Source organism: Panthera tigris, chromosome B1, assembly GCF_018350195.1.
Source record: "Panthera tigris isolate Pti1 chromosome B1, P.tigris_Pti1_mat1.1, whole genome shotgun sequence".
NCBI lineage: Eukaryota > Metazoa > Chordata > Mammalia > Carnivora > Felidae > Panthera > Panthera tigris.
In genome coordinates this window covers 50,089,498-50,115,166 of record NC_056663.1, presented here as the reverse complement: position 1 = coordinate 50,115,166, position 25,669 = coordinate 50,089,498, and the positions used below count along the sequence as shown (strand labels likewise).

At 43.3% G+C, this 25,669-nt stretch overlaps 1 protein-coding gene across 3 annotated transcripts in view; it reads left to right on the top strand.

Moving 5' to 3' along the window:
- Positions 1–25,131, top strand: part of INTS9 (integrator complex subunit 9) — a 102,300-nt gene extending 77,169 nt beyond the window's left edge. For all 3 annotated transcript variants that reach the window (XM_007097119.3, XM_042983538.1, XM_042983539.1), the window contains 8 exons: positions 2,250–2,430; positions 6,296–6,356; positions 9,810–9,981; positions 13,002–13,126; positions 15,423–15,590; positions 19,240–19,338; positions 20,596–20,733; positions 24,444–25,131. In XM_007097119.3, coding sequence (XP_007097181.1) covers positions 2,250–2,430; positions 6,296–6,356; positions 9,810–9,981; positions 13,002–13,126; positions 15,423–15,590; positions 19,240–19,338; positions 20,596–20,733; positions 24,444–24,620 — 1,121 coding nt within the window. In that variant the 3' untranslated portion in view covers positions 24,621–25,131. The remainder of the gene's footprint in view (positions 1–2,249; positions 2,431–6,295; positions 6,357–9,809; positions 9,982–13,001; positions 13,127–15,422; positions 15,591–19,239; positions 19,339–20,595; positions 20,734–24,443) is intronic.
- The last annotated feature ends 538 nt before the right edge of the window (positions 25,132–25,669 follow it).

Sequence of the window (25,669 nt, the reverse complement as noted above, 5' to 3'; positions counted from 1 at the left end):
CTCAGGCCATGAACAGGATGAAATGTGCTAAATTTACTTTTCAGTTCTTGCTTCTGTAGCATTTTGTGTTCCTTCTCTTCACGTTCACCCCCTCTGATACCCCGGTTCAAGGTTTCCCCTGCCCCGCCTACTCTACCCTTCCTGCCCATCCTTCAAAGCTTGCTGTTGTCAGCAAAAGCAATTCTTAAGCAACATAAATCTGAAGAATGTAAGAATGGTTGTAAGGGTAAATTCAAATGTTTAGCACGTTTATGCAACAGATACTCAACATTCTCCCACTTGATTTATGTTGAAAATTCTTATTTGTTTGCTCTGTGGTGGGATTTGGGGGCAAGACGGGGGTGCATACAGGATAGCAGTTGTCAAAAAAGGGAACAATCACATCTTTGCTTGTAAGTAATAGCACAGAAAAGACTTAATACTTTGCATTCACAGTAGCAATATACTTAGCAGATACATTTTTCCACCAATATTTGGTCAGTGTTGTTTTTTTCTTTGAGAGAAGACTAAATTTGGAGAAGAGACTTGCTACCCGGAAGAAACGTATGTTTCTTTGGATATAATTGTCAGTAAAATCTAGAAATCCTGCCTTTCTTTTAGAAAAGTATAGGTTGCTTACTGTCTTAACATGGGCTGCTGTAACAAAATGCCACAGACTGAGTGGCTTAAAGAACAAACATTTCTCACAGTTCTGGAGGCAGGGAAGTCTGAGATCAGATTGTCAGTGTGGTCAGGGTCTGACCAGTGGAAGAGGGCTCTCTTCCTGGCTTGCAGACACCCGCAAGTGTGTCCTCCCTTGGCCGAAAGAAGCAGCTCTCGTGCCGTCTTCTTCTTATGAGGGCAAAAATCCCATCATGGAGGCTGTACCCTCATGGCCTCATCTAAACCCAGTTACCTCCCAAAGCACCCCTGACCCAGTACCATCACATTGGGAGTTACGGCTTCAATATATGAACTTTAGGGGGATACAGATGTTCAGTCCATAACAGTTGCCAAAGAGGAGTTAATGAGCTCAGACCTTTCACCCCTTTCACACAGTTTATTCTTCCTTGAAAAAAATTATTGGACTAGTCTCAAATAGCACCCCTGATTTGTATGTTTTGTTTGCTTATTGTCTAGAATCACAGACTCAAAACACTTTAGATCTGAAAGGAACCTTGCATCTAATCTACTGTTTCTTAAGTCCACTAACCACTTGCCTCATGATCAGTGAGGCCACTTCTTAAAGATGAAAATTTGAGGGCCCATCCACAGACCTAGTAAGTCAGATTCTCTGGGGACAGGAGAGACCCAGCAGCAAAGTTGCATTTTCAACATGTTCCCTGGCAATTTTCACACTTACGAAAGCTTGAAGACCACTAATCTAGTCCACTCTTCTCATAGCCAATCAGGAAACAGGCCCAGCCAGGTTTCAGTGGCTTACATGGGGTCCTATAGCATGTGATGAATGCAGGAGTAGATCCAGGCCTCTTGAGCCCTGACCACTGTCTCTCCCCTCGGTACCATACTCTAGTAATAGCAAGTCAACCAGTACTCCAAGTACAGCGTCTGGGAGAACCCATATGTCAGGGTTGGGAACAGAGGAGGATACAAGACACCAGAGGCTTCAAGATCTACACCCGAAAGCTCTGCGTTTCAGTTTGTTTTGGAAACTAAACAAAAGAGAAACTTAAGAGGGCTTTGATATTTTTTTTCTTTTGTAGCCAGTTATAACTTCTAATATAATTATATTCATTAAGTTGCAAGTCCTTTTTGATAACTTGTTTTTAAGTATTTAAAGTGTAGAGGATTTTCTTACAAATAACACATTAATGAAAGAAAATGCCACTAAAATGAGTCAAATGGAAAAACTTGGCCTATTTCCTTATATGTCATACAGCAGTGGTCAGAGACTGAACAGAGACAAATCCAGCAAAGTTTTGAGCAGGAGCTAAAAAGAGAAGGAGCTTGGAGGGTCTGTCCTGAAGTTCGGCTGCCATTGATAACCTTTAAAGCCCAAACCCTTAACTGCACACCTTGTTCCCAGGGACTGAGACGTCCATTAAAAACCCAACTGATTGTTAGGCTCTGGATTCTCCCACTCTTGTGCTATTCTTCAAAAGAAGCAGATCATTGTACCTGAGAAATGAATTGTATGAACAGAAGTAGGAAATGAAAGAAATCCAAATATTATTTTTAAAGTTTCTTTCTACCTTTATAAAACTGTTCTTCTGACACCACTGTTTTCTCTCTGACTTCAACTTTTCTAGCACTGACAGTCCGGAATGGAGGAAACGTGTTGGTGCCCTGTTACCCTTCTGGAGTGATCTATGACCTCCTGGAATGCCTGTATCAGTACATTGACTCCGCCGGCCTCTCCAACATCCCTTTCTACTTCATCTCCCCCGTGGCCAACAGTTCACTTGAGTTTTCCCAGATTTTTGCTGAGTGGTATGTCTGCATTCTTCTCCACGATTCAGTACATTCAAGCAGTAAGAATAAAATGGAAAAAGTTTTTTTAATGAAAAAAGTATAGGGGCGGCTGGGTGGCTCAGTTGGTTAAGCGTCCAACTCTTGATTTCGGCTCAGGTCGTGATCTCACGGTTGAGCCCCGCATTGGCTCTGCGCTTAAGACTGTCTGTCTCTCTCTCTCTCTCTCTCTCTCTCTCTCTCTCTCTCTCTCTCTCCACCCCGCCCCACACCCTGCTCACTCACGTGCATGTCCACACACTCTCATTCCACACATACGCACTCTCTCTCTCTGTCAAAAATAAAAATATAAAGGGTTTTTTTTTTCTCACATTACTATGAGACTTTGATTTTGTTGTCTTTCCATGTCTGTGATGTGAAAATTGTATTAATGAAAGCCAAGTCTGTTACTTTGCTAGAGTTTGGAGGAATAGTTGTCAAGGAAGGAAGGATGAAAGGCAAAGGGTTAACTTAGCACTTTCAAATTCAGTGACAAAATATTATACATTTATCTTCTCCCATGCTACCCTCTGCCTGTTACAAAGTGAAGTGACATTCTAGAGGCTCAAAAAAAGCCCAAGTTCATGTTGTCTGGAATTTCTAATACCAAATCTGATGATAAGAAAAGCTAGGTTCTTTTTCATTTCAATAGCATGATATTTGATAAAACTAAGTTTTATTACAGTAGGAAATTGTTTGATCCAGCTGAGATGGGTAAATTATTGAACAGTATGAAGTTAGTGAACCTTTTGAGGATTATTTAGATGCATGTTTGAATCTAACTCACCTGGCCCAAAAGGAGGGATGAGGGAAATACAGAACTTTTACAGTCGACCTTCAAGTGCCTTAGAGTGCTGTTTTTAGACGGGGGCATGACACTTGCATAGGGTGTGTAATCCATTTTGATTGTATGGTAGTGTAATGGACACAGTGTTCTACCAAGTTTCTAATTAAGAAGGGATTTGTATATCATTCTGTCCTAACATGTTCTATATGCTGTCTCCCCACTCCACCTTCTTAAAGGGCATTTTTTCCTCCCCTTTTAAAAGTTGTAGTCAAGGACTTTTTTTCTCTATCTCCATTCAAACAAACTTCTCCATCCTGTGTGCATGTTAGTCATGTTTGTCCGTAGGGCCGTCACTTTATTGGTACCTGTTGAATTTTATCCTTTGCATTGGGTCATTTCTCCCCCAGCATAGGAAGTTAATCTTGAATAACTAGTAGTCCAGCCTAAGGATCACTTGCACAATTAGCATGTTCTGAATTTCTTCATCCAGATCCTTAATAAAAAACTCCAGCCAGCCCTGCGAGGCCTGGGGGATGGTGTGCTCCTCAAAGCCACTCCGTCCCCACTGTGTGCTGTTCTTGTCAAAATAATATCTTACGGGCTAGAAGTCAGGACCACTCTAATTAGAGTAGGTTGTTTTTGTTTCTGGGTGTTTATATTTGTTCGTTTCTAATATATGTGTAATACACACTTACTATAGAAAACAATACAAGTTACAGAAAACAGGAAAAACTGAACCTGTAAACCCACTATCCAGAAGTAATATCACTGTTGGCATTTGGATGGATTTCTTCTTTCTATATGGGGATCATACCAATTATTTAATTTTGGATCCTGCTTTTAAATATTTTAATTTTCTTTTTTTAATGTTTATTTTTGAAAGAGAGACAGAGTGCAAGTGGAGGAGGGGCAGAGAGAGAGGGAGACACAGAATCTGAAGCAGGCTCCAGGCTCTGAGCTGTCAGCACAGAGCCCGACACGCGGCTCGAACTCACGGACCGCCCGAGATCATGACCTGAGCTGAAGTCAGACACCCAACCAACTGAGCCACTCAGGTGCCCCCTGCTAATCTCACATTTTTAATGTGAGATTAGAGGATTAAAATAAAACTTTGAGGACATAGTTTTTACATGAATACATTATTACATCGTTTGTATACTGTATTATTTATTTAACTGTTGTCTTATTGTTGGACGAACAGGCTTTGCCCAGTTTTTTCCTTTTAGTAATAAATCTTCAATTAGTATCGTTGTATGTATATACGACTGCATCTTTTGCTTTAGGTAAATTACTAACCGTGGAATTACAGGAACAAAGAGTATAAATATGTTTTAATGTTGATTATACAAATCTCAGTTGCTTTCCAGAAAGATTTTTGTCTTCTGTAAATTGTTCCTCTTGCCCATTGTCTTCTGTAAATTATCCCTTTTTTACTGATTAGAGATGTTATACTTTTCTTACCAATTTATTTGAACTCTACTCTTTGTTATATATCTGCAGATATTTTTTTCCCCTTCTTGGCACTTTGGATTTTAACTTTGATTTGTTTTTTAAATAATAAAGTCGTTACTTTGGAATAATTTTGAATTTACAGAAAAGTTGTAGAGGTAGTACAGAAAGAACTATATACCTTCTACTTAGTTTTCCCTAATGGCCACATCTTACACGGCCATACACATGTATCAAAACCAAGAAATGAACATTAGCACACATTATTAGCTGAACTACAATCTTTTTCAGATTGTACCAGTTTTCCCACTAATGTCAGTTTTCTATTCCAGGATCCAGTCAAGGATACCACAATGCATTTAAGTTATTGTTTTGTTTTGTTTTGTCTTGTTTTTTTTTTTGTCAGAAATACTTTAGTTTTTTTATATATTGATACTAACTAATGCAACATAGTATCCTTTGCAACAATCTAAGAAACCTTAAATGAAGATCTTCTATTTGTCTCTCTTCCTGACTTTAAAAAGTTTTGTCTTCCTGATTAGATATTATGTATAATTCTATGTATATAAATATATGTAATTTAGATATTATAAGGTAACCCTCCAAAAATATCTTCCTTCCCTATTTACATCTTCCTCCAAAAAGGATATAAAGTAATGTTTTTTAAATCAAGATTAAAGGAAATTTTAAGTGTAGGAAAAATTAATAAGTTGTATTCATGAAGTTCATATAAAACCCAAACCCTGGAGTCCTGAACTACTCCCCAAAAAATAGTATCTGGTAGAACTGTTGAAATACTTTAATACTGTTTTAGTAGAATTCTTACAAGTAGTCGTGAACAAACATGCGTTATTACTACATAACGCCAAACCTACAGAACACCTGTCTTTTGAGTTATCAGTTGTTAACTTTGGCCACAATTGCTTTATTCAGACATCTCCATTTTTAAATGTCCGCTCTGTCTAGGAAAGAAATATAGACTACCTAAAACATTTATAGAGTCTCCCAGTTGAGATACCACGTTACTCTCCAGTTTCAGTGACCAGTGTTGCTTAGTGCATGTGCAAAACAGAAAGTTGGGTCTCTGAAGAAAGCCTGTCACTTTCTCCTCAAAAGTGATCACTACTAATGCAATATGATATTTCAAATTGGATCCTGGAGCAAAAAAAAAAAAAAAAAGACATTAGTGGAAAAACTGGTGAAATCCAAATAAAGTCTGGAATTTAGTTAGTTGTAATGCACTAATGTTAATTTCACAGTTCAACAAATGTATCATGGTTATGTAAGATGTTAACATTAAGGGGGCCCTGGGTAAAGGGCCAAGTCAGTACTGTCTCTGCAACTTTTCTATAAATCTAAAATTATTCCAAAATAACAAGCTTATTTTTCAAGGAAAAAATGTACTCAGGAATTTTAATGGTTAAAAAATGCTCACAAGGGTCTTGTTCTGAATACTCCGTACGTAGATCCTGGCTTTCAATCACAGTGAGATTGGTTAACAGGAAAATTTTGAATACGCTTTACTAGTGTTTTTGCTGCTACCACTAGGTGGCAACAAATGATCCTGTATGCCCTACCCTAACAGGCTCATCCGTTTTTCCTCTTTAAAAGGCTTTGTCACAACAAACAGACTAAGGTGTATCTCCCAGAACCACCTTTTCCTCATGCAGAGGTAAGAAATGGCATTATTGGGTCAAAGCAAGAAAAAACTGTAGATAAATGGATGATAACATGTCACTAGATTATAGAAATCCTTAGGTAAACTCATATAGTCCCTTGTTTCCCATGTGAGATGACCGCGAAGTACTCTAACTCAAAATATGTTACTTTCTCTTCTCATTAACACATTCTATTGCCAGTACGTGTCTGCAGTTCATAACCTACCTCTGTTCTGTTCACTGAGTGTTATCTGACCCCTACTACTAATTTCTTTGCATAACAACAGATTCATTTATAGTCAAAGTCTTCTTTCCAGTTAGTCATGTTGATCATAGATGTGAAGTTTTAATGATGAAAATAATAACATTTAAGTTTTTAAAAAATAGAGGGTCAAAGGTACAAACTTCTTCTAAAATAATTCATGGGATGTAAGTACATCATAGTGACTGTAGTTAACCATACTGTATTGCATGTTTAAAAGTTGCTAAGAGAGCAGATATTAAGAGTTCTCAAAAAAAAATCTTTTGTAACTATCTGTGATGATGGATGGTAACTAGGCTTACTGTGGTGATTTTTTTTCCACAATATATATATTATTGGACACTTGAAACAAATACAATATATATAACGTAACAACATAACATAGCCAGTTTTGTTTTCATTACATTTTTCACCAAACAGTGTATCATGGATATTTTTCTGTGTGCCTCCTATTATTATTATTGCTGCCTAGTATTCCATAGCATATCATATGAACATATTATAATGTACTTAACCATTCTCTTACTATCCAACAAAAGAGTCACTCCCAATTTTTTGTTACATTTTTAAAAAGGATGTTTAAATTGGTATAAGCCACTTTAGGAAACTGGCAATATCTGCTAAAGCTGAAATGCTACAGCAATTTGTTCCTGAATTATATACCAAACAGAAATACATGGGTATGTCACCAAAAGACACAGACAAAAATCTTCAGAGCATTCTTGGTAATAGTGCTGAAGTATACCTAAATGCCGTTAATAGTCAAGCGGATTTTGTGGTATATTCTGTACAATGGAATACCTTACTTACATCAGTGAGAATGAATGAATTCCAATTATACGAAGTTATGTAAACAAATCTCACAAACATCATGCGAGTGAAATAAGTGAGATATAAGTAGACAGTGTGATTTTCTTTATATGAAAGTTCAAGAACACACAAAACAATTCTGTGGTATCGGAAGCCAGGATTGCAGTTATCCTGGAGGGTTGGGTTGGAGGCAGTAGTAAGTGGAAAAGGACAAAGGGGAACCTCTAAGAAGCTGGTCACACTGCTCCTTAGTGTGCAGTTGGGAACATGGACTTTTCAGTTTCTACAGACTTCATCCATCCACAGATGTCTGTGTGGATGTGCTTGTATAGGATTTAGTTGGTTTATTTGTTTTACAGTTAACTGTTTGATTCAGCGTAAATAGCAACAAATGTCCCGCTATTTTAAATTTGACAACTCCTGCCACCCCTGCTTATTGCTACTCCAAAGGACCTTTATGAGCCAGAATTTCATGCGGAAGGTTCTGACAAAGTCATGTTTCAGTCCACACATTCCGTTACAGCAGCCAAAGTTTTTCCAAGCTTTGTCATTACCACAGTGAACTTCAGGCCAGAAATGCAGTGATGTCTGAAAATTAAGCGTGGCAAAGCATACTTTATGGTGGACTTTACCACTGAAGGCTGGTTTTTTCTCCCCCCAACAAAAATTAGCCTTTTTTTGTTTTCTAAGAGTGTTACTCTACGTTTTTACCCACATATTGTCACAGATTACTTTTGTCCCATTTAGTTAGGAATATGAAAAGACCATAGTTGCATGATCAGGGTTCCTGAAATGCACTTGCCTACTTTAGGATATGATGGAGTTGACTCAGTATTGTGACCAGTGCCAAAGAGAAAATATTCTAGCCTTAGTACTGATAATTAAAAAAAAAAAAAAAAAAATTTTTTTTACAGAATTCCTACCCTACAGCTTCATTGCCTATACAGTTGGACCTTAAATAAATACAGAGGTAATGAATGGTCAAATGTAGTAAGTCAGCTAGAAAGGTAGCTCCAGTGGGCAAAAGAAAAGAGATGAATTTATCTTAGTTGCTATGCATTGATCAGTAGAACTTCAGGAACTGTAGGTAATGCCTAAAAAGTGATTTAAGTTGTGTGCAAAGACCCACTGCTATTCTTAGAATCCCATTCGTCTCCTTGATGGCAATGGATACAGTAGGCTTAGTCTTTTAGACAGCGCTCACCCATTTCAATGGGACAAGTAATGATTTGGGGGCAGATCAGTTATAAAAAGAATGTCCCTTTTGTTTGTATATAACTTGGAAGGGAGGTGGGAATTCAGCATTTGTCCCATCTTTACTACAACATATCCCATCCAAACCAGGGATGCCTGGCTAAGATCTCTAGAGTAGTGTTGCAGTGTTACCAGTAAAAGCAATCTCTCTGAATTAAAAATTAAATCTTTATAGTGAAGAGAGTTTAGCTTCCATTTGGGGGTTGTCCCATTCCGGCCACACTTCACTATTTGGGTGACTTCTGTTGGATTTGGGCTCCCCTCTTATGCATTATTGGTTGGTTCAGGATTAACTTATGTCACAGACTATTTCTTTATCTATTAGACAATATCTCAGGGCAGTATTCCCTTTGATCTAGCTGGCATTTAAGGTCTCTGAAGTCTGGGTGTTTGTCATCTTACCTTTTGGTGCTAGAGTAGGGAGGTGGAGGCAGGGCCAGGGCAGCAGGAAGAGCTGCTGAGCCATGTCACAAGATGCCATCTGTGGCTGTAACTATATGGTGTTGCCTTGAGTCGGTTATGACGTTGGGAGAGAATTGCCAGGTATTGCTCTGGAAGGGAGATCATTTGATTCAAAACGTACACTTTTGAGGCGAGTCTGAGGCTGTACATGGCCCACTTCTTACTACAGCTCTCTGCGTAGGACATCTCTGGGAGGACATCACACTCCCAAATTTCTGAAAGCCAATTTGGCCTTTGTCTTTGGTAAGTTGCTGCAGTAACTTACATCTCAAGAGATGGTCCTGTGCAGGTAAACAGTTTTTCTTGTGTGAAGTGTTTATTGTTGACAGAACTTGATGAGTCACATGTTTGGGGAAAATTACTTGTACTTCAAATAATAACTGATCCTGGGAACTTCTAGGGCCGGGACTCCCGAGTGTCAGGAAGCTCTAAAGGAAGGGTTAGACTGCATCAGGCCTTTAACAGCCTGAATAATATGTTAATACGTACCAGAAGGTTGTATCTGTTCAGAAAGTCACATTGTACATAACAACAACAACAACAAAAAACACAATCTCCCACAAATTCTAATCAGATTCATTTGTATTCTTCCTTCTGCTCATGCTCCCATGCTGTGCAGTCCTTCCCTCCACCTGGACAGGCTAACATCTCTTTGTGTGCTTCCCTGTACATATTGTAGCTCATTCAGACCAACAAGCTGAAGCACTACCCGAGCCTCCACGGAGACTTCAGCAGTGATTTCCGGCAACCATGTGTGGTGTTCACTGGGCACCCCTCCCTCCGATTTGGGGACGTGGTCCATTTCATGGAGCTCTGGGGGAAATCTAGTCTCAACACCGTCATATTCACAGGTAAGTAAACAAACAAATAAAACCCTGCCCTTTCCACTGGGACTTTCACCCAGTGCACCGACCAGGACAAAATTTGCAGTAAGGCATAAATATGAACACTCATCTGACGTAAACCACAAGGGAAAGAGTAAAGCAAGATGGACTGTTAGGAAACTGTACTGGACAAAGCTTTCATACCCATTTTTCGGAGATTTTTCCGTGAGGCAGATTTCTACTGAACTGCTTTTGATAGGATTTTGTAAGCTGTTTCAAGAACGGCAGTAATCCTAGTAACCACTCTTGTGTTACCCTTTAGGAATTATTTCTTGAGTTGGGTTTTTCTCCTTTGGTTATAGTTTGCTCTGGCTTACACTATTTTTTCTGGAGACAAACCCCTCAGAGTAAAACAAATCCTTTAATGAAGCCAAGCAGGGGTTTTACTTAATCACTATATTATTTTAGCAACTTTAGGTCTTCAGACAGCCTCGGGATTTGGAAATCTTACGGGCAATTGAGTGAAAAACCTTGATCTGAATCTGGTCCAGTGTACTATAATCTAAGCCAAGTTACCTCACCTCCCTGAGCCTCACTTTCTTCATCGTAAAATGGGATTGTTGATGGCTCCTTCCTTGGGCGACTATGTGTGTTTACTGTAATGTTATCAGAAGGCACTTCATGCAGTGCCTGGCACATAAAAGTTGTTGAGAAAGTTATCAGTTGATTTCTTTCTCATTGCTTTTAAGACTTGAATGATGGAATAGAGTCTAACTGTGCCCAAATCTTCAAGATCAGGGACACTGGGGCCCTTTCCTATGCTCAGCCTGTTTGTGAGGAGTGCCAGAGGCCTCCATCACACCACCGGTCAAACAAAGTTGGCTTTATTGATTCATTGCAGCTGAGAAGAACACATGGGGAAGTGGGAGGCATCTCAGAACATGTTGGAAAGAACTTATGGATTTGGACTTGTGTTGGGTGATTTTGAGGTAGGTTCACAGATGTGGGACATTGCTCTGGATTGGCCGCTGTTAGGAAGCAGGAGTGGTTAAATGATTGAATATCTTAATAGTTCTTATCTAGAAGGCAAGAAGAATGGAGCCAGGATAGGGTAATGTTTGCTCCTTTTGTGGTTCGAGAACAGTGTTGTGGTTGTGTGTTCAGGCATGATTATGGAGGGGTTCTTGTTTTTGTCTTGATCCATTGTGGTCACCAAATGGCTATGTCTGGTGTTAGGGTTCTGTGAAATTGTTGATGTCCAATAGGAGAACAACATGGCCTGGCCATGACTGACAGGCCGGCTCCAGCTATAACTCCAAGACCTGGTAGAAGGTGCCAGGAGAGCTCAGAAAGCAGCTTCAGGGGCTTCTTCTCTTTTTCCTAGGCCCCCTTTTGGCCAAAGGAAGAGGAAGTCAGGTCACAAGACATTGACCCACAATACCCAGAACCTCACCATGGCCAACTTTTGCTAAGCAAGAGGTATTCTGGAGAACATTGTAGTAGGACTAAAGGTGGTCTTTCATTCTTTTTGAGGGGTTACTGACTCTGATATGACAGTGGGTACAGTATTTTTATAGGCACAGTAAGAAGTGTTTGCTGTAGTATAATTTTTCCTTTAGCCAGCTAAGAAGAAATCAAGGATTGTTTGATTGTCCATAACAACCCTGGTAATGAATTTAAATCTAAACCCATTTTGAGGGACTTTCAGAGCAGCTATGTCATGTATGATGTCTGGTCACGTCAGAGATGAGTTTTGGACCACTTTTTTGGATTGTATTACAGCTATGGGAAAGTTGTAGCTCACATAGTACACGTAAAAAGGGAGTCAGTTTTCTCCTAGGTAGCTGTCCTTGCCTCATATTTGGGGGGTTCTTCTTAGAGAAACAGGAGCCACCAAGGGGAAGTAATTGAAAAATCGGGAAGTTCCAGGGTGCCTGGGTGGTTCATTCAGTTAAGTGTCTGACTTCTGCTCAGTTCATGATCTTGCAGTTCGTGAGTTTAAGCCCCACATCAGGCTCTGTGCTAACAGCTCAGAGCCTGGAGCCTGCTTCAGATTCTGTGTCTCCCCCCCACTCTCTGCTCCTCCCCTGCTCATACTCGCTTGCTCGCTTTCTCGAATAAACATTAAAAAAAAATTTTTTTTTTTTTTTAATAAAAATCTGGAAGTTCCATCAGTCATCCTTAATGCACTTAATGGGATGGGTAAATGTAAGCCAGAGGGCTGTAAGAAGTGATGTCCTCATGGGGGCACAGGCTGTTGTGAGTCTAAGTATTATATTTCACACCAGAAATGTAATCTCTGCCACACAGGCCACAGTGAGTAGTTCTGGGTTTAACAAATGGGCCGTCATGGCAAGCGTGGTTCCCAGTCACTGCGCACGCCATGCTTTGCCGAGAGGAGCATGACAGTTGCAGCAAAAGCATCTGTTGACATGAGGCCAGGGTCCTTTTCTCATGTCTGCCCTGTCAAGTCAGTGGTATGTCATTTGTCTCATACCTGCTTGTTAACTTCGAGCACTTGATTCGAGAGGCCTGTGCCAGGTTTCCCCACTGTGAAGTCAGTTTTTACATTTAATCAGTATCTTGGGTGGGGGGACACTTTGAGACTATGTATCCTTGTCTTCCTCAAATTTTTATCTAATTTTTTTTGCATCTATTGATGATCCTGGTCCGAAGAAATTATTCCTGTGATGCTTGCCAAATGATAAATTATTTTTTACTTTCATTGTTTACATTTATTTGGCATTCTGTTGCAACAAAGAGTTTTCCCTTCTCCCCCATTTACTTATGTATCCCCTCATTTATCTCCTCCGTCTCTCTGTGTTGAAAATCTTGAGCCCACACCCACCCGGGGAGAGGTTCATTCTGGCCTCTCCCCGTCCTTACCTGTGAGTAAGTGACCCTCTGCAGTGATCAGGAATCCAGCTCCCGCCAGCCTCTGCACTTCGGTACAGATCCTGCCTGGCCTTGAACACACCAGCCGTCTCCTCACTTGGTAGCAACTCTGTTGCTTGCATTTTAAATTTTCCTTTTTGTGCTCCCATTAGAACCTGATTTCTCCTACCTGGAAGCACTGGCTCCCTACCAGCCCTTGGCCATGAAATGCATTTACTGCCCCATCGATACACGACTGAACTTCATCCAAGTGTCAAAGCTGCTCAAAGAAGTACAGGTAAGGAAGGGAAGTGCTGGTGTCTCCCCACGGCCCCAATACAGCAGGGAGTTTGCAGCAGGGCGGGCTGTCTGGCTGCGCTTCTTCCCTTCCTCGAGTCTCCGGAGTCCTGAGTCCGCAGCATGCTGGCACGTGTGCCGGTCACCGCCCCCCTCCCCCCGCCCCCCTCCCCCCACCCCCCGCCCCGCCCCAGGTAGGGGGCTTTAAGACCTGGAAGCAGTTTCTGTTCTAAAGAAATCAAAGGTGGAAGGGAAGGAAAGCATTAGCCTGTTATTTTTGATGAGGACCGTCTGTGTCCAGTCAAAAGCAAATCGCCCCGTCTCCCCACCAAAATAGCTCTAGAAACAGACTCCTCAAGCCGAAAGGCAGTTTCACTGAAACCTGTACTGGTTCCTCGTTGCAGATGTGGGTTAGTACCATGGACACTGTTATTTTGCTTTTTTTTTTTTTTTTTAATTTTTTTTTTTTTTTTTTAACATTTATTTATTTTTGAGACAGAGAGAGACAGAGCATGAATGGGGGAGGGTCAGAGAGAGGGAGACACAGAATCTGAAACAGGCTCCAGGCTCTGAGCTGTCGGCACAGTGCCCGACGCGGGGCTTGAACTCACGGACCGCGAGATCATGACCCGAGCTGAAGTCGGCCGCTTAACCGACCGAGCCACCCAGGCGCCCCTGTTATTTTGCTTTTTGTTAGGGGTTTGTTTTGGTTTATTTTTTGTGGCTTCTGTTTGTTTTTTCCTTTTGCATCTTCTGCCGTAGGGCAAGGGAAGAAGTAGTTGGGTAAAGCAGTGGGTTAAGGAAGACCATCTACACAGGAGAATGTAGGGGGGGCGGGGGCGGGGAGTAAAAATCACTGCACCGGGTCAGCAACCTCTTGGCAGAAGTTTGATAGTGGGGTTGGGGGAGGCTGCTTGCAGTTGGCGAGGGAGAGAGGCAGGAGGAAAACTTCTCATTCCCCATTGCCTCAGGGGCTTAAAGGAGCACCAGGGCGCCCTGGCACATCTTCTGTCGTTTCACCTAGTAATTTAGCAAGGTACGATTAGCTCCCTTCATTTTTCTTGGCCTAGGTCAGAAGTTTGCTTTCCTCCTCACAGAACCTATGACCTCAGGATGGGAGGCACTTACCCAGAGCTCTAAGGAAGGGTAACAAGAAATGGAAAGCTGAAGAACCTCAGGAATGCAGAAATAATGGATTATGGCCATCACTAGCTTGCTGGCCCTACAAGGAAAGAATATGGGCTTTCTCTAGACATGATTGAGAGTAGTGGATAAGTTTGGGCTGATTTGGCAATTCGATACCCACCGTGTACTCATCAGCACGCTGGCAGAAGCAGTTAAGAGCCTGTTGTTTTCATGACTAAGTTCCCCCTGTGGTCCACACGGCAGCGATGTGCTCATGGAGCCCCTGGCGGTATATGACTGTGGGAGCCAGAGGCCACCTGGTCCCCACTGTAGGAGAGGGAAGCGGGGACGGGTCCTCAGGCTGCGACTGTGCACTCGGATGGCTTTGAGAAGAGTTAGGAGATCCTAACCTAACCTTCCGTCAGGAGGAAGAAAAGGATCAGCCCAACGGAACAAGTGCTGTTTTTAGTGCATCCGGTCGGCTGTTCCAGTGCTTCCTGTTGGAAGGCCTTCCAGGAGCTGGAGGTGAGCTCCAGGCTCTTAAGTAAAAGCAGTGTCAGTACAACTCAGTGGGCTACCGGGATCCGTTTTCACTTGGGTGGTATTTGTCCCAAGTAAATGCTGGTTTACTATTTTTGTCTCTCAGAATAACAAAGAGATATTTTGCAAAAAGATCTGATTCAGTGTGTCCCACACAGTGGAGTATGTGAGCTGTGCACTGCCCACTGTCTAACACCAGTGCACCTGCAGATACCAGAGAAGCCCCCACCCCAAAACACCAGACTAGCACCAAAGTCAGCAGTTCTTGCCAATCGGCCAACAGCTGTACCGGTCAGTGATGGTAGGTGTGACAAGAAGACTGCCCTCAAGGGGCTTGGGCACCAGTTGGGCATAGACCTATGGAAGTTACCATCAAAATGACTTAAAAACAGTGAAAACATAAAAACAAATGCAAACGGAGGCAGTGGATCCCCCACTAGTCCACGTGACTGGCAGTTGAGGGCTTTTCTCTGAAATGTTTATTTTTTTCCCCCGCACTGTACTCCCCTCTCCTGCTTCCCAGTGTTTGGGTTTGAGGGGAGGGGGGTCAGGAGGTGGTGAGGCGGAGCAGGAGTGCGGGCACACTGAGGTGGGCCTCCTCCCTTACTTGCCCCTGTCCTGTTGGTTCTCAGCCACTGCACGTGGTCTGCCCTGAGCAGTACACGCAGCCACCCCCAGCGCAGTCCCACCGCATGGACCTGATGATCGACTGCCAGCCGCCCGCAATGTCCTATCGGCGGGCCGAGGTCCTCGCCTTGCCTTTCAAGCGTCGGTACGAGAAGATCGAAATCATGCCAGAGGTGAGCTGTTCTCTTTCTCATGGTCAGACCCAGGTTTTCCACTTGAGTATCTGAAAAAAGATGATCTCAGAGGTGGCTTTCTTGGCTTTGTGTCAAATGCTGATGAACCAAAGAACACAGCCCCTTAGGCAAGGAATTGGCAAGAGAGGCGGGATCTTCAGAACCGCCTTATTTTTCGGGCAATGAAGTAACAGCTGTTAACATCAGGACCGCTGCTTGTGTTCACATTTAACATGTTTAAGCCAGGAAGCCAGGGCCTCTCAGAACAGAGGCACTGATGTCAGCTCCGTCCCTGACCACGGTGGATTTTTCTCATCCTTTCTGGACCTCATTTGAGTGTGAGTCAAGTTTCATCAAATTCAGAGATAGATGGAGGAAATAAGAGTAATCAACATATAAGGATTATAAATGTGATTATTTGTGTGCATATTGTACACGTGAGACAGTTGAGGTATACTGTGCATGAGTGACCAACTGAGGGCAAGGCAGCCCAAGTCACATGGCCTAGCTCCTGCAATGTTAGTGTGGAAGGCTCTGTAGGAAGCTGCTTTTGGCTTCCTTTTGCCTCTTGAGATAGCTTGAACATGTCCTCAAAATTCCTGGTCTCAAAACTTCTTAAAAATTAGAACCCAAGGGGCGCCTGGGTGGCTCAGTCAGTTAAGCATCTGACTCTTAATCTCAGCTCAGGTCGTGCTCTCATGCCCAGCATGGAGCCTACTTAAAAAAATTAGAACCTCAGAGAGCTTTTGTTTATGTGGGTTACATCTATTGATATTTGCTATATTAGATGTTAAAACGAAGACATTTTAAAAATATTTATTCATTTTAAAAATAATGATTTAGGGGGTGCCTGGGTGGCTCGGTTGAGCATCCAACTCTCGATTTTGGCTCAGGTCATGATCTCACAGTCTTGAGATTGAGCCCCACGTCGGGATCTATGCTGAGCGTGGAGCCTACTTGATTCTCCTTTTTCCTCTGCCCCTCTCCCTCTTGTGATCTTGTTCTCTCTAAAATAAAATTTTTAAAAAGCTATAAAAATAATGACATAAACCCATTCGATGCTAACACAACTAAAATATCTTTTATGAGAAAATGTTTCTGAAAAAAGGTAATGAGAACAGGGGCACTATTTTCCATTTGCAAATCTCTTTAATGTCTGCTTGTGGACTGTCCTATCTCCTTTTGCTTTCACTTTGTTGTGGATAATCTATGTCATGTAACCTTGAGAAAATCCCAGTGAACACTCGTGATAGCAAGAGTGAAAAGGCTAAAACTGTCACATTATTAGGACAGTCACATTGACCACGATGCCCCTGAAAGAGGCTCAGGTCCCACACTTTCCTGAGAGCAGTGCTCTGCACAGCCATCTTTTTAAGGCCCTTCTGCCTTCTCTTGCTGTTTTATTAGGATTCTGTTACTATTAGAGTTACTTTCCAATAAAAGTATGCATACTCTTTCTGGAAAATTCGGAAAATAGAATAAAAAAAAGGATAAAGACAAAATAATCAGTCGTGGTCCCTGTACCAGAGATAACTACTGCTCAGAATTTTGTGTATTTGCCTTGTCTGTTCTGTGTGTGTGTGTGTGTGTGTGTGTGTGTGTGTGTGTGTGTGTGTTGTGTGTGTGTTGTGTGTAGTTGAATCCTACCCGGCATGCTGCCTTGGTCATGGAACAGTAGTAGGTCACGACAAGTAAACATCTTAGTGGGGGTGTAATGGTCTATCATAAGTTTATCATAACTATTCCTTCATTGGTGAGCTTTATTATTTCTGCTTTTTCTATGTTATAAGTAATGCTTTCAGAAACATTCTTTTACATAAATTTTTGTCCGTGGACGTAATGTAGAGTTTTGCCTGGGAGACGCATGTGCGAGATGAGGAGGTTAAAATCTGGCGCTGCTCTTTAGGTTTTGCTGCTACTAAAGGATGCTTATTCCTCCCCCAAACGAGAGTGTGTCCTCTGCAGCTTCCCATAAATCCTCCCCCTTTGTCCCTCTGAGTGCAAGATGGGAGATCGGATGCGACAACCCTCATGGACGGGTTCTCGGAAGACTGTCTATTCGAGGGCTGCGAGGGGTGCTCCCTCCCTCACGGAGGTATCTGAGTGGAGACCTCCCTCAAGCCTAGATGAGTCTTAGATCTCCCTCACAGGGCCGCCCAGGGAGAGTATCTCACCTGCTGTGTTCCCACAGTGCCGTCCCCAAACCTCCCAGGTCAGTTCTTTGGCTTTAAAGTTCTGCTAGGCAGGCTCCCCTGGGATGGGCGTAACTGCAGTGTAGGAAGGAAAAGGATGCTCACGGACGGGTGTTGTCTGGAGACCGGAGCAGACATGTCTCCCCCGGGGGGAACGTTTCACACTTGTGCCACATATGTTTTCTTATTTTGTGAAACAATTTTCACATTCCGCTTTCCAGTTCTTCTAAATACCCTGAGCTGCTTCCTCTGCCCATGTGATATAGATCTTCATATTTACCTAAGTGGCATCTTGCATATTTGTTTACTTTTGTTCTTAAATCTAGGAGACTGGGACAGACCGGGGTCTACGTGTATTCTGTTTTCCAAATTTTCCAGAAAGAGTATGCATACTGTTACTGGAAAGTAACTCTTATAGTCACAGAATCCTAATAAAACAGCAAGAGCAATAGCCAACTAAAGCTGAGCGCTACGGCCTCTTAGAAGATCACACATCACTGCCAGTGGCGGGGTCAGGGAGCTCTAAAGCTGCCCAGGAGATGGGGTACACCTCAGATTCGGGTGGTAGGGAAAGAGATGGCCCCCAGGTAAAGGTTGGATGTTCCGCCTTTGGGAGAAGTCACGTTTCCAGGAATTAGCTCACTCAGTCCAAATGCTACTGCCCTGTCCTTCCTGCCTGACACTAGTCACCTAGTGGTCATGAGGACAGAGGCGGAGGCTAGCATGAAAAGTCAGCACTCAGTAGGTATTTCTGCATAAAGAGAAGCCCTCTGAGGTTTTGGAGAATACTGTGAAAGTGTTCGGAGCCGCCTGGAAGCCACCTGAAAGATGGATGTGAGGTTGTGGCAGTTCAGGTGATGGGCCCTTAGCACAGTGTGGGCATCTCATCATTTGGGGTGGGGGTGGAGCTAACAAAAGGGAGAAGCAGAAGGGTCAGCATGCTGGGGTCCCAGCACGCAGTGACACAGGCTTGCAACTGGGTGACGGCTGGAGAGTGTTGGGCTGTCGCCGGGAAGGGCACCCAGAACACTGTCTAAGAAGTTGCGGTCGGACGAGTTCTCTAAGTCTTTGCAGCCCAGTTTACCCACCACCACTATCCCCTTTGCCTCTCCGGCTTCTCTTACCTCCTTTCTTTATTACAACCGAGGTACACATTTGTGTGTGCGATACATTTTTGATTAACGTTATTTTTAAAATGTTTTTACCTTCTTCCTTAAAATTATGGCCATGTTAGACTGCAGTGATGTAGACAGAAGTTCAAAAGAAAAGGAAATGAATAAAGGTGATCATGAAAGGCTCAGCGCTATGGCGTTTGATGCCGTGTCTTTCCCACCAGGCTGGCGGGGGCACTTAAGCCCCAGCCCGATGTGGCCTCCAGATCCTGACTGGACAGCACAGCTGCTGCACCTCGTCCCCAAATTGAGGCGAGCCCGACTGAAACCCCTGTGTGCTTCCAGCTTGCAGATTCACTGGTGCCCATGGAGATTAAGCCTGGCATTTCCTTGGCAACGGTCTCGGCAGTGCTGCACACGAAAGATAACAAGCACGTCCTTCAGGTATGGGGGAGTGTGGGCTGCGCCTGAGTCCACGAGGAAGCGCCCATGATCGTGGTCCCAGTGTCCCACTGCAGAAGTTAGCACACTACGTAATGGATTCGATCTGAAACAAAGAGGGCCCTGCATATAGATTCTTCACTACTTACTTCTCTGGCCACACGCCTCAGAGAGATAAAAGGGAAGAGCAGCTATTACTTGTAGAGTGGAGGCCACACATCAGCCTGAGTGCCCTTCCCGGCTCCCAAACTGCCGGCCCCACTCAGCTCCTGCGGGCGCATTTGTTAGGCAGCGGGCAGTGCGGAGAGCTGGGTGGGCGCCAGCCCCACACCTGCGGAAGTGGGTGGGGCCTGGGAGCCACCCATGGTTGTCCCCTCTGCGCCCCCCCCCCCCATGCCCTACGTTCACACATGTTCACTGCCTCACGGTGCAGCTCTTCAGGCACTCCTCATCCCCCTTAGAAAAACTCCTTCCGGACTTGGCTGTGCTGCTCTGACACCCTGAATGAGCTGCACGGAGCTGCCACTTCAAATACATGAGGCGCATGCTGTGCCCTCACCTGCTGTATTTCCCACTTCGCCTTTACTTCACCCTCCCGAAGCTCCACCATCACCGCTTTTTAGACAATTTCTCTGACCTTCATGTCGGCCCATGAGTCTGACCCCACCGCTAGTGGCTGTGACCAACCTGCTGTTGCTACACCTGCAGTGGCCAGCACAGGTTATTATTAAGAATTTACTCAGAAGGGACACCTGGGTGGCAGTTGAGCATCCGACTCTTGATTTCAGCTCAGGTCATGATCTCAGGGTTCAATGAGAGGGAGCCCCATGTTGGACTCTGTGGTGGCAGCTTGGAGCCTCCTTGGGATTCTCTCTTTCTCCCCCTCCCTGCCCCTCTCCCCCACTCACACTCTCTCTCTAAATAAATAAACTTTAAAAAAATAAAATCTTAAAAATTTTATTCAGAAGATACTGAATTGAATCAGAGACGAGTCTTGATAAAAGGGAGATCTCTTTGCCAAAAATATTGATGCTGTGTGGATGCTTTGGCATTAGCTTATGTTAGGAAGAACTCCAGATGGAGCCCCCAGCTAACAGTGACTCTGAACTCAAGAGCTGGCTGACCTCACACGGGGTGACGCCGGGCTGGGCGCCAGGGCCTCCACCAGGAAAAAGGTTGTGTTAGTAGGATGGACAGACAGGTTCTGGCTGTGGCCTGCACTGACCTCTTGCTGAGATGGTGTTTTTGTTCCCTCTCTAGCCCCCACCCAGGCCCACCCAGCCCACAGGCGGTAAGAAGAGAAAGCGGGCGAGCGATGACATTCCAGACTGCAAAGTGCTGAAGCCACTGCTGAGCGGCTCCATCCCGGTAGAACAGTTTGTGCAGGCCCTGGAGAAGGTGAGCGCATTCGGTTTGCACCTGCAAAAGCTGCACAGGAGCCTCCCTTCCTGCTGTTCACCTGCTTCAAGAAATGTGTGCTGCTGCCTTTCTCATAGTCTCCACAGTCTGGGCTCCTGTCTCTGAAGCATCTGCTTGATCCAGGGCCGTGGCAGGAAACAGAACCAGGGGAGGGTCACAGAGTTGAGAGAAGACCATGCCCTCCTTCACTGTAGGTCCCCCACTTGCTTCTCTGCCAGCCTCTTCCTCCCCATCAGGCACCAGGCCGCTAGAAGACCGCCTCATGACATCTGTGTCTTGTGGGAACTAAACCAAGGAAGTCCCTTCCTCAAAAACCTAGATGCGATGGATGGGCAAGGTGGGAGCGGCCAGGAAGTCTGCCCCTTAGAGCCTCACTTCTCAAGCAGACCCCTTGCTGCCAGAGCACCAACATGGCTTGTCACAAGAGAAGAGAGGCTTGGGCCTGGGGGGCACTGAGGGCAGAGGCGCCAGTGTTGCTGGATCCCTGGATCCCTGGGAATTCTAGAAGCAGGGCCAGCAATCCCCAGACGGGGTGGGAGGAAAGGGAAGAAATAAGCAGTCACCTGGAAGACACTGGTCCTTTCCCAAATCAGCAGCCATCCATTAGAATTTTAATTTTCCCTGAAAAAGACTGCAGCCACATTGTGCAGCCCTCCTAGCCCCTGAGAGTAGGGTCACTAGTAATTAACATGGGAGTGTCCCCTGTGATGCAGGTGAACATGTCAATCACTGCTTCCTTGTGACCTTGTGCAGTGCTCCAACCCCTGTTGGTAGGACTTGAGCTTGACTTGTTTTTTATAAACTTGGAACAACTCGCTCTCCCAGAAAGACCTTCACTTAGTTCGCCTGGGTCATCAAGGAATTGACCCTTAGGATCTGACCTGGACTCTTCCTTTTCACCATTTCTGCCTCCTCTCCTGCAAGAGGAACATCAGTACCTGCCCTAACCTATACAAGCTTTCTAGAACTAAGGGTAGAGACTTTTCCTAGCCCATTTTCTTTGCCTATCCTGTGTCCCTTTCAGGCATATCAGCCTTATTTCTACTACTTTTCTGCTTTCTCAACTTTATGTATGATGTGAAAGAAAATTCTATAACTCAGGGTAGCTAGAGAAGTATTTCTTGTGCTGCCTTGTGTCCTTCCTTGAAAGGGATTCGCCAAATCACAAGGTCACTGGTGTCTTGCTTTGAGGAATGCATTTTCCTGAGATAGGATGGAGCTTTTTTTATCAGAGACCATTGGCATATGGAGGCTGGTGATGGACGGCCCAGTGTCCTGGACTCCTGAACCCAAGCTTAGATGTGTTCCCCAGATAACTTAACAAAAGTTTAAGCAGGTTATAGAAATTTTGTTGTGGTTTGTATAATCTTGCATGTTTGGAGGCTTCTTTTAAAGTATATGAAGCTATGTTTGAATTCTATTGCTATAGAAGGTCATGTGACAAGTGTGAAGAATTGTATGGAGGAGCATCAAAAATGGCAGTTTCTAGAATGTTCAGTTTAGCCAAGTCTAGGAAGTGTCATTTCTTTTTTTTAATAATTGTTTTTTTTAATTTAAATCCAAGTTGGTTAGCATATAGTGCAATAATGATTTCAGGAGTAGATTCCTTAATACCCCTTACCCATTTAGCCCATCCCCCCTCCCATTACCCCTCCAGCAACCCTCTGTTCTCTATAGTTAAGAGTCTCTTCTGTTTTTTTCCCCCTCCCTGTTTTTATATTATTTTTGTTTCCCTTCCCTTATGTTCATCTGTTTTGTCTCTTAAAGTCCTCATATGAGGGAAGTCATATGATATTTGTCTTTCTCTAATTTCGCTTACTACCGTCTAGTTCCAGCCACATAGTTGCAAATGGCAAGATTTCATTCTTTTTGATTGCCGAGTAATACTCCTGTGTGTGTGTGCATACACACACACACACAATGCACACACACACATATACACACCACATCTTCTTTTGGGCTCTTTCCATACTTTGGCTATTGTTGATAGTGCTTCTGTAAACATTGGGGTGCATGTGCCCCTTGGAAAGAGCATACCTGTATCCCTTGGATAAATAGTAGTGCAGTTGCTGGGTTGTAGGGTAGTTCTGTTTTTAATTTTTTGAGGAACTTCCATACTGTTTTCCAGAGTGGCTGCACCAGTTTGCATTCCTACCAGCAGTGCAAAAGAGATCCTCTTTCTCCACATCCTCGCCAACATCTGTTGTTGCCTGAGTTGTTCATGTTAGCCATTCTGACAGGTGTGAGGTGGTATCTCATTGTGGTTTTGATTTGTATTTCCCTGATGATGAGTGATGTTGAGCATTTTTTTCATATGTCTGCTGACCATCTGGATGTCATCTTTGGAGAAGTATCTATTCATGTCTTTTGCCCATTCCTTCACTGGACTATTTGTTTTTTGGGTGTTGAGTTTGATAAGTTCTTTATAGATTTTGGATACTAACCCTTTATCTGATACATCGTTTGCAAATATCTTCTCCCATTCCATCAGTTGCCTTTTAGTTTTGCTGATTGTTTCCTTCACTGTGCAGAAGCTTTATTTTGATGAGGTCCCAATAGTTCATTTTTGCTTTTGTTTCCCTTGCCTCCAGAGACGTGTTGAGTAAGAAGTTGCTGCAGACAAGATCAAAGAGGTTTTTGCCTGCTTTCTCCTCGAGGATTTTGATGGCTTCCTGTGTTACATTGAGGTCTTTCATCCACTATGAGTTTATTTTTGTGTATGGTGTAAGAAAGTGGTCCAGGTTCATTCTTCTGCATGTCGCTGTCCAGTTTCCCAGCACCATTTGCTGAAGAGATTGTCTTTATTCCATTGGATATTCTTTCCTGCTTTGTCAAAGATGAGTTGGCCATATGTTTGTGAGTCCATTTCTGGGTTCTGTATTCTCTTCCACTGATCTGAGTGTCTGTTTTTGTGCCAGTACCATATTGTCTTGATGATTACAGCTTTGTAATACAGCTTGAAGCCCGGGATTGTGATGCCTCCAGCTTTGGTTTTCTTTTTCAAGATTGCTTTGTCTATGCAGGTCTTTTCTGGTTCCATATAAATTTTAGGATTGTTCTAGCTCTGTGAAGAATGCTGGTGTTATTTTGATAGGTATTGCATTGAACATGTAGATTGCTTTGGGTAGTATCGACATTTTAACAATATTTGTTCTTCCTATCCGGGAGCATGGAATCTTTTTCCATTTTCTTGTGTCTTCTTCAGTTTCTTTCATAAGCTTTCTATAGTTTTCAGTGTATAGATTTTTCACCTCTGTGGTTGATTTATTCCTAGGTATCTTACGGTTTTTGGTGCAACTGTAAATGGAACCGATTCCTTGAGTTCTCTTTCTGTTGCTTCATTGTTGGTGTATAGGAATGCAGCTGATTTCCGTGCATTGATTTTATATCCTGTGACTTTGCTGAATTCATGGATCAGTTCTAGCAGTTTTTTGGTGGAATCTTTTGGGTTTTCCATATAGAGTATCACATCATCTGCGAAGAGTGAAAGTTTGAGCTCTCCCTGGCTGATTTGGATACCTTTTATTTGTGATACTGTGTTGAATAACGTGGTGAAAGGGGACATCCTTGTCTTGTCCCGTAGGGAGTGTCATTTCTTGGAACTGTCAGTTGCAATATCCTCCAGCCTTTCAGGCAGCCCCTTGCTTTCAGAGTATCCATCATCTTCCTCTCTCTTTTCTTTGGAACAGCATGGCTTCAGCGACGTTAAGGTAGAAGACACAGCAAAGGGCCATATTGTCCTGCTCCAGGAAGCTGAGACACTCATCCAGATTGAGGAAGATTCGACCCATATCATTTGTGACAATGATGAGATGCTCAGGGTACGACTGCGGGACCTCGTTCTCAAATTCCTACAGAAGTTCTAAATGGAACATCTAAACCATTTGTATTTCACTGAAACCCTTCAGTTCTTCACTGTGGCTGCCCAGCACAAACCAAGGAAGGGCACAGTTGGCCATGTCTTTGTGGTCAGTGGCTTAAGGAATAAGTGACCCTTGAGGGACGTGATTATCGGGAGTTATGGCCAGAATCTCCTGGAGAACTTCTGCTTTAAACTTACATTCATTTTCTTCCCAATTCTGGGTAGCCGGGAACGGTAAGGCAGCGAGCTGAGGAGTAGCATAAAAGTAACAGAAGCAGCTTCCCAAGAGGTTAATGGTGGAAGGGATAGGTAAAAAGATGACTGACTTAAGTGGTCCGTGTTTATTTTTATGGTTTCACAGGCCTTGGGCAGGAAAACTAGTCTTCGATTGTGTTTTATTTACTTGTCTACAGTGCCATGCCCGGTAAGAAAGATGATCCCCCAAATTGGTAAAATGAACCATCTTTATTTTATATTGTGAGCCCATTTTGTTAATAAAACTTATTTTTATAGAAGTATCTGTGCCCTGTTTAACCTAGAATTTATATATTTATTTAGTGTCTGAAAACCTATGAAAATATACAGAACAGCATAAACTTAGAAAATACCATGGCAAATTTTAATTTGATGTGTGCATTCATATATTTTTCTTAAACTGTATGAAAAGGTGCTTAACTTTATCTGAGCTGTATCTGTATAAAAAACACTGACACAGGGGTGCCTGTGGCTTATTCAGTTAAGCGTCTGACTCTTAATGTCAGCTCAGGTCATGATTTCATAGATCATGAGTTCAAGCCCTGCATCTGGCTCTGTGCTGACAACACGGAGCCTGCTTGGGATTCTCTCACTGCCCGTCTCTCTGCCCCTTCCCCTGCTCGCTCTCAAATAAACTAAAAAAAAAAAAACAAAAAAACACCAACACAGATCGGTATCAACCTTCAGCCTAACCTTCTGGAGGAAGGTCCAGAACAAAACAGTTCAGGCTCTGCTAGTTAATCCCTGCCCATCACTGCCTTCCTTGCAGATTATCAGGATTGTCTGCATTAAGCAGAG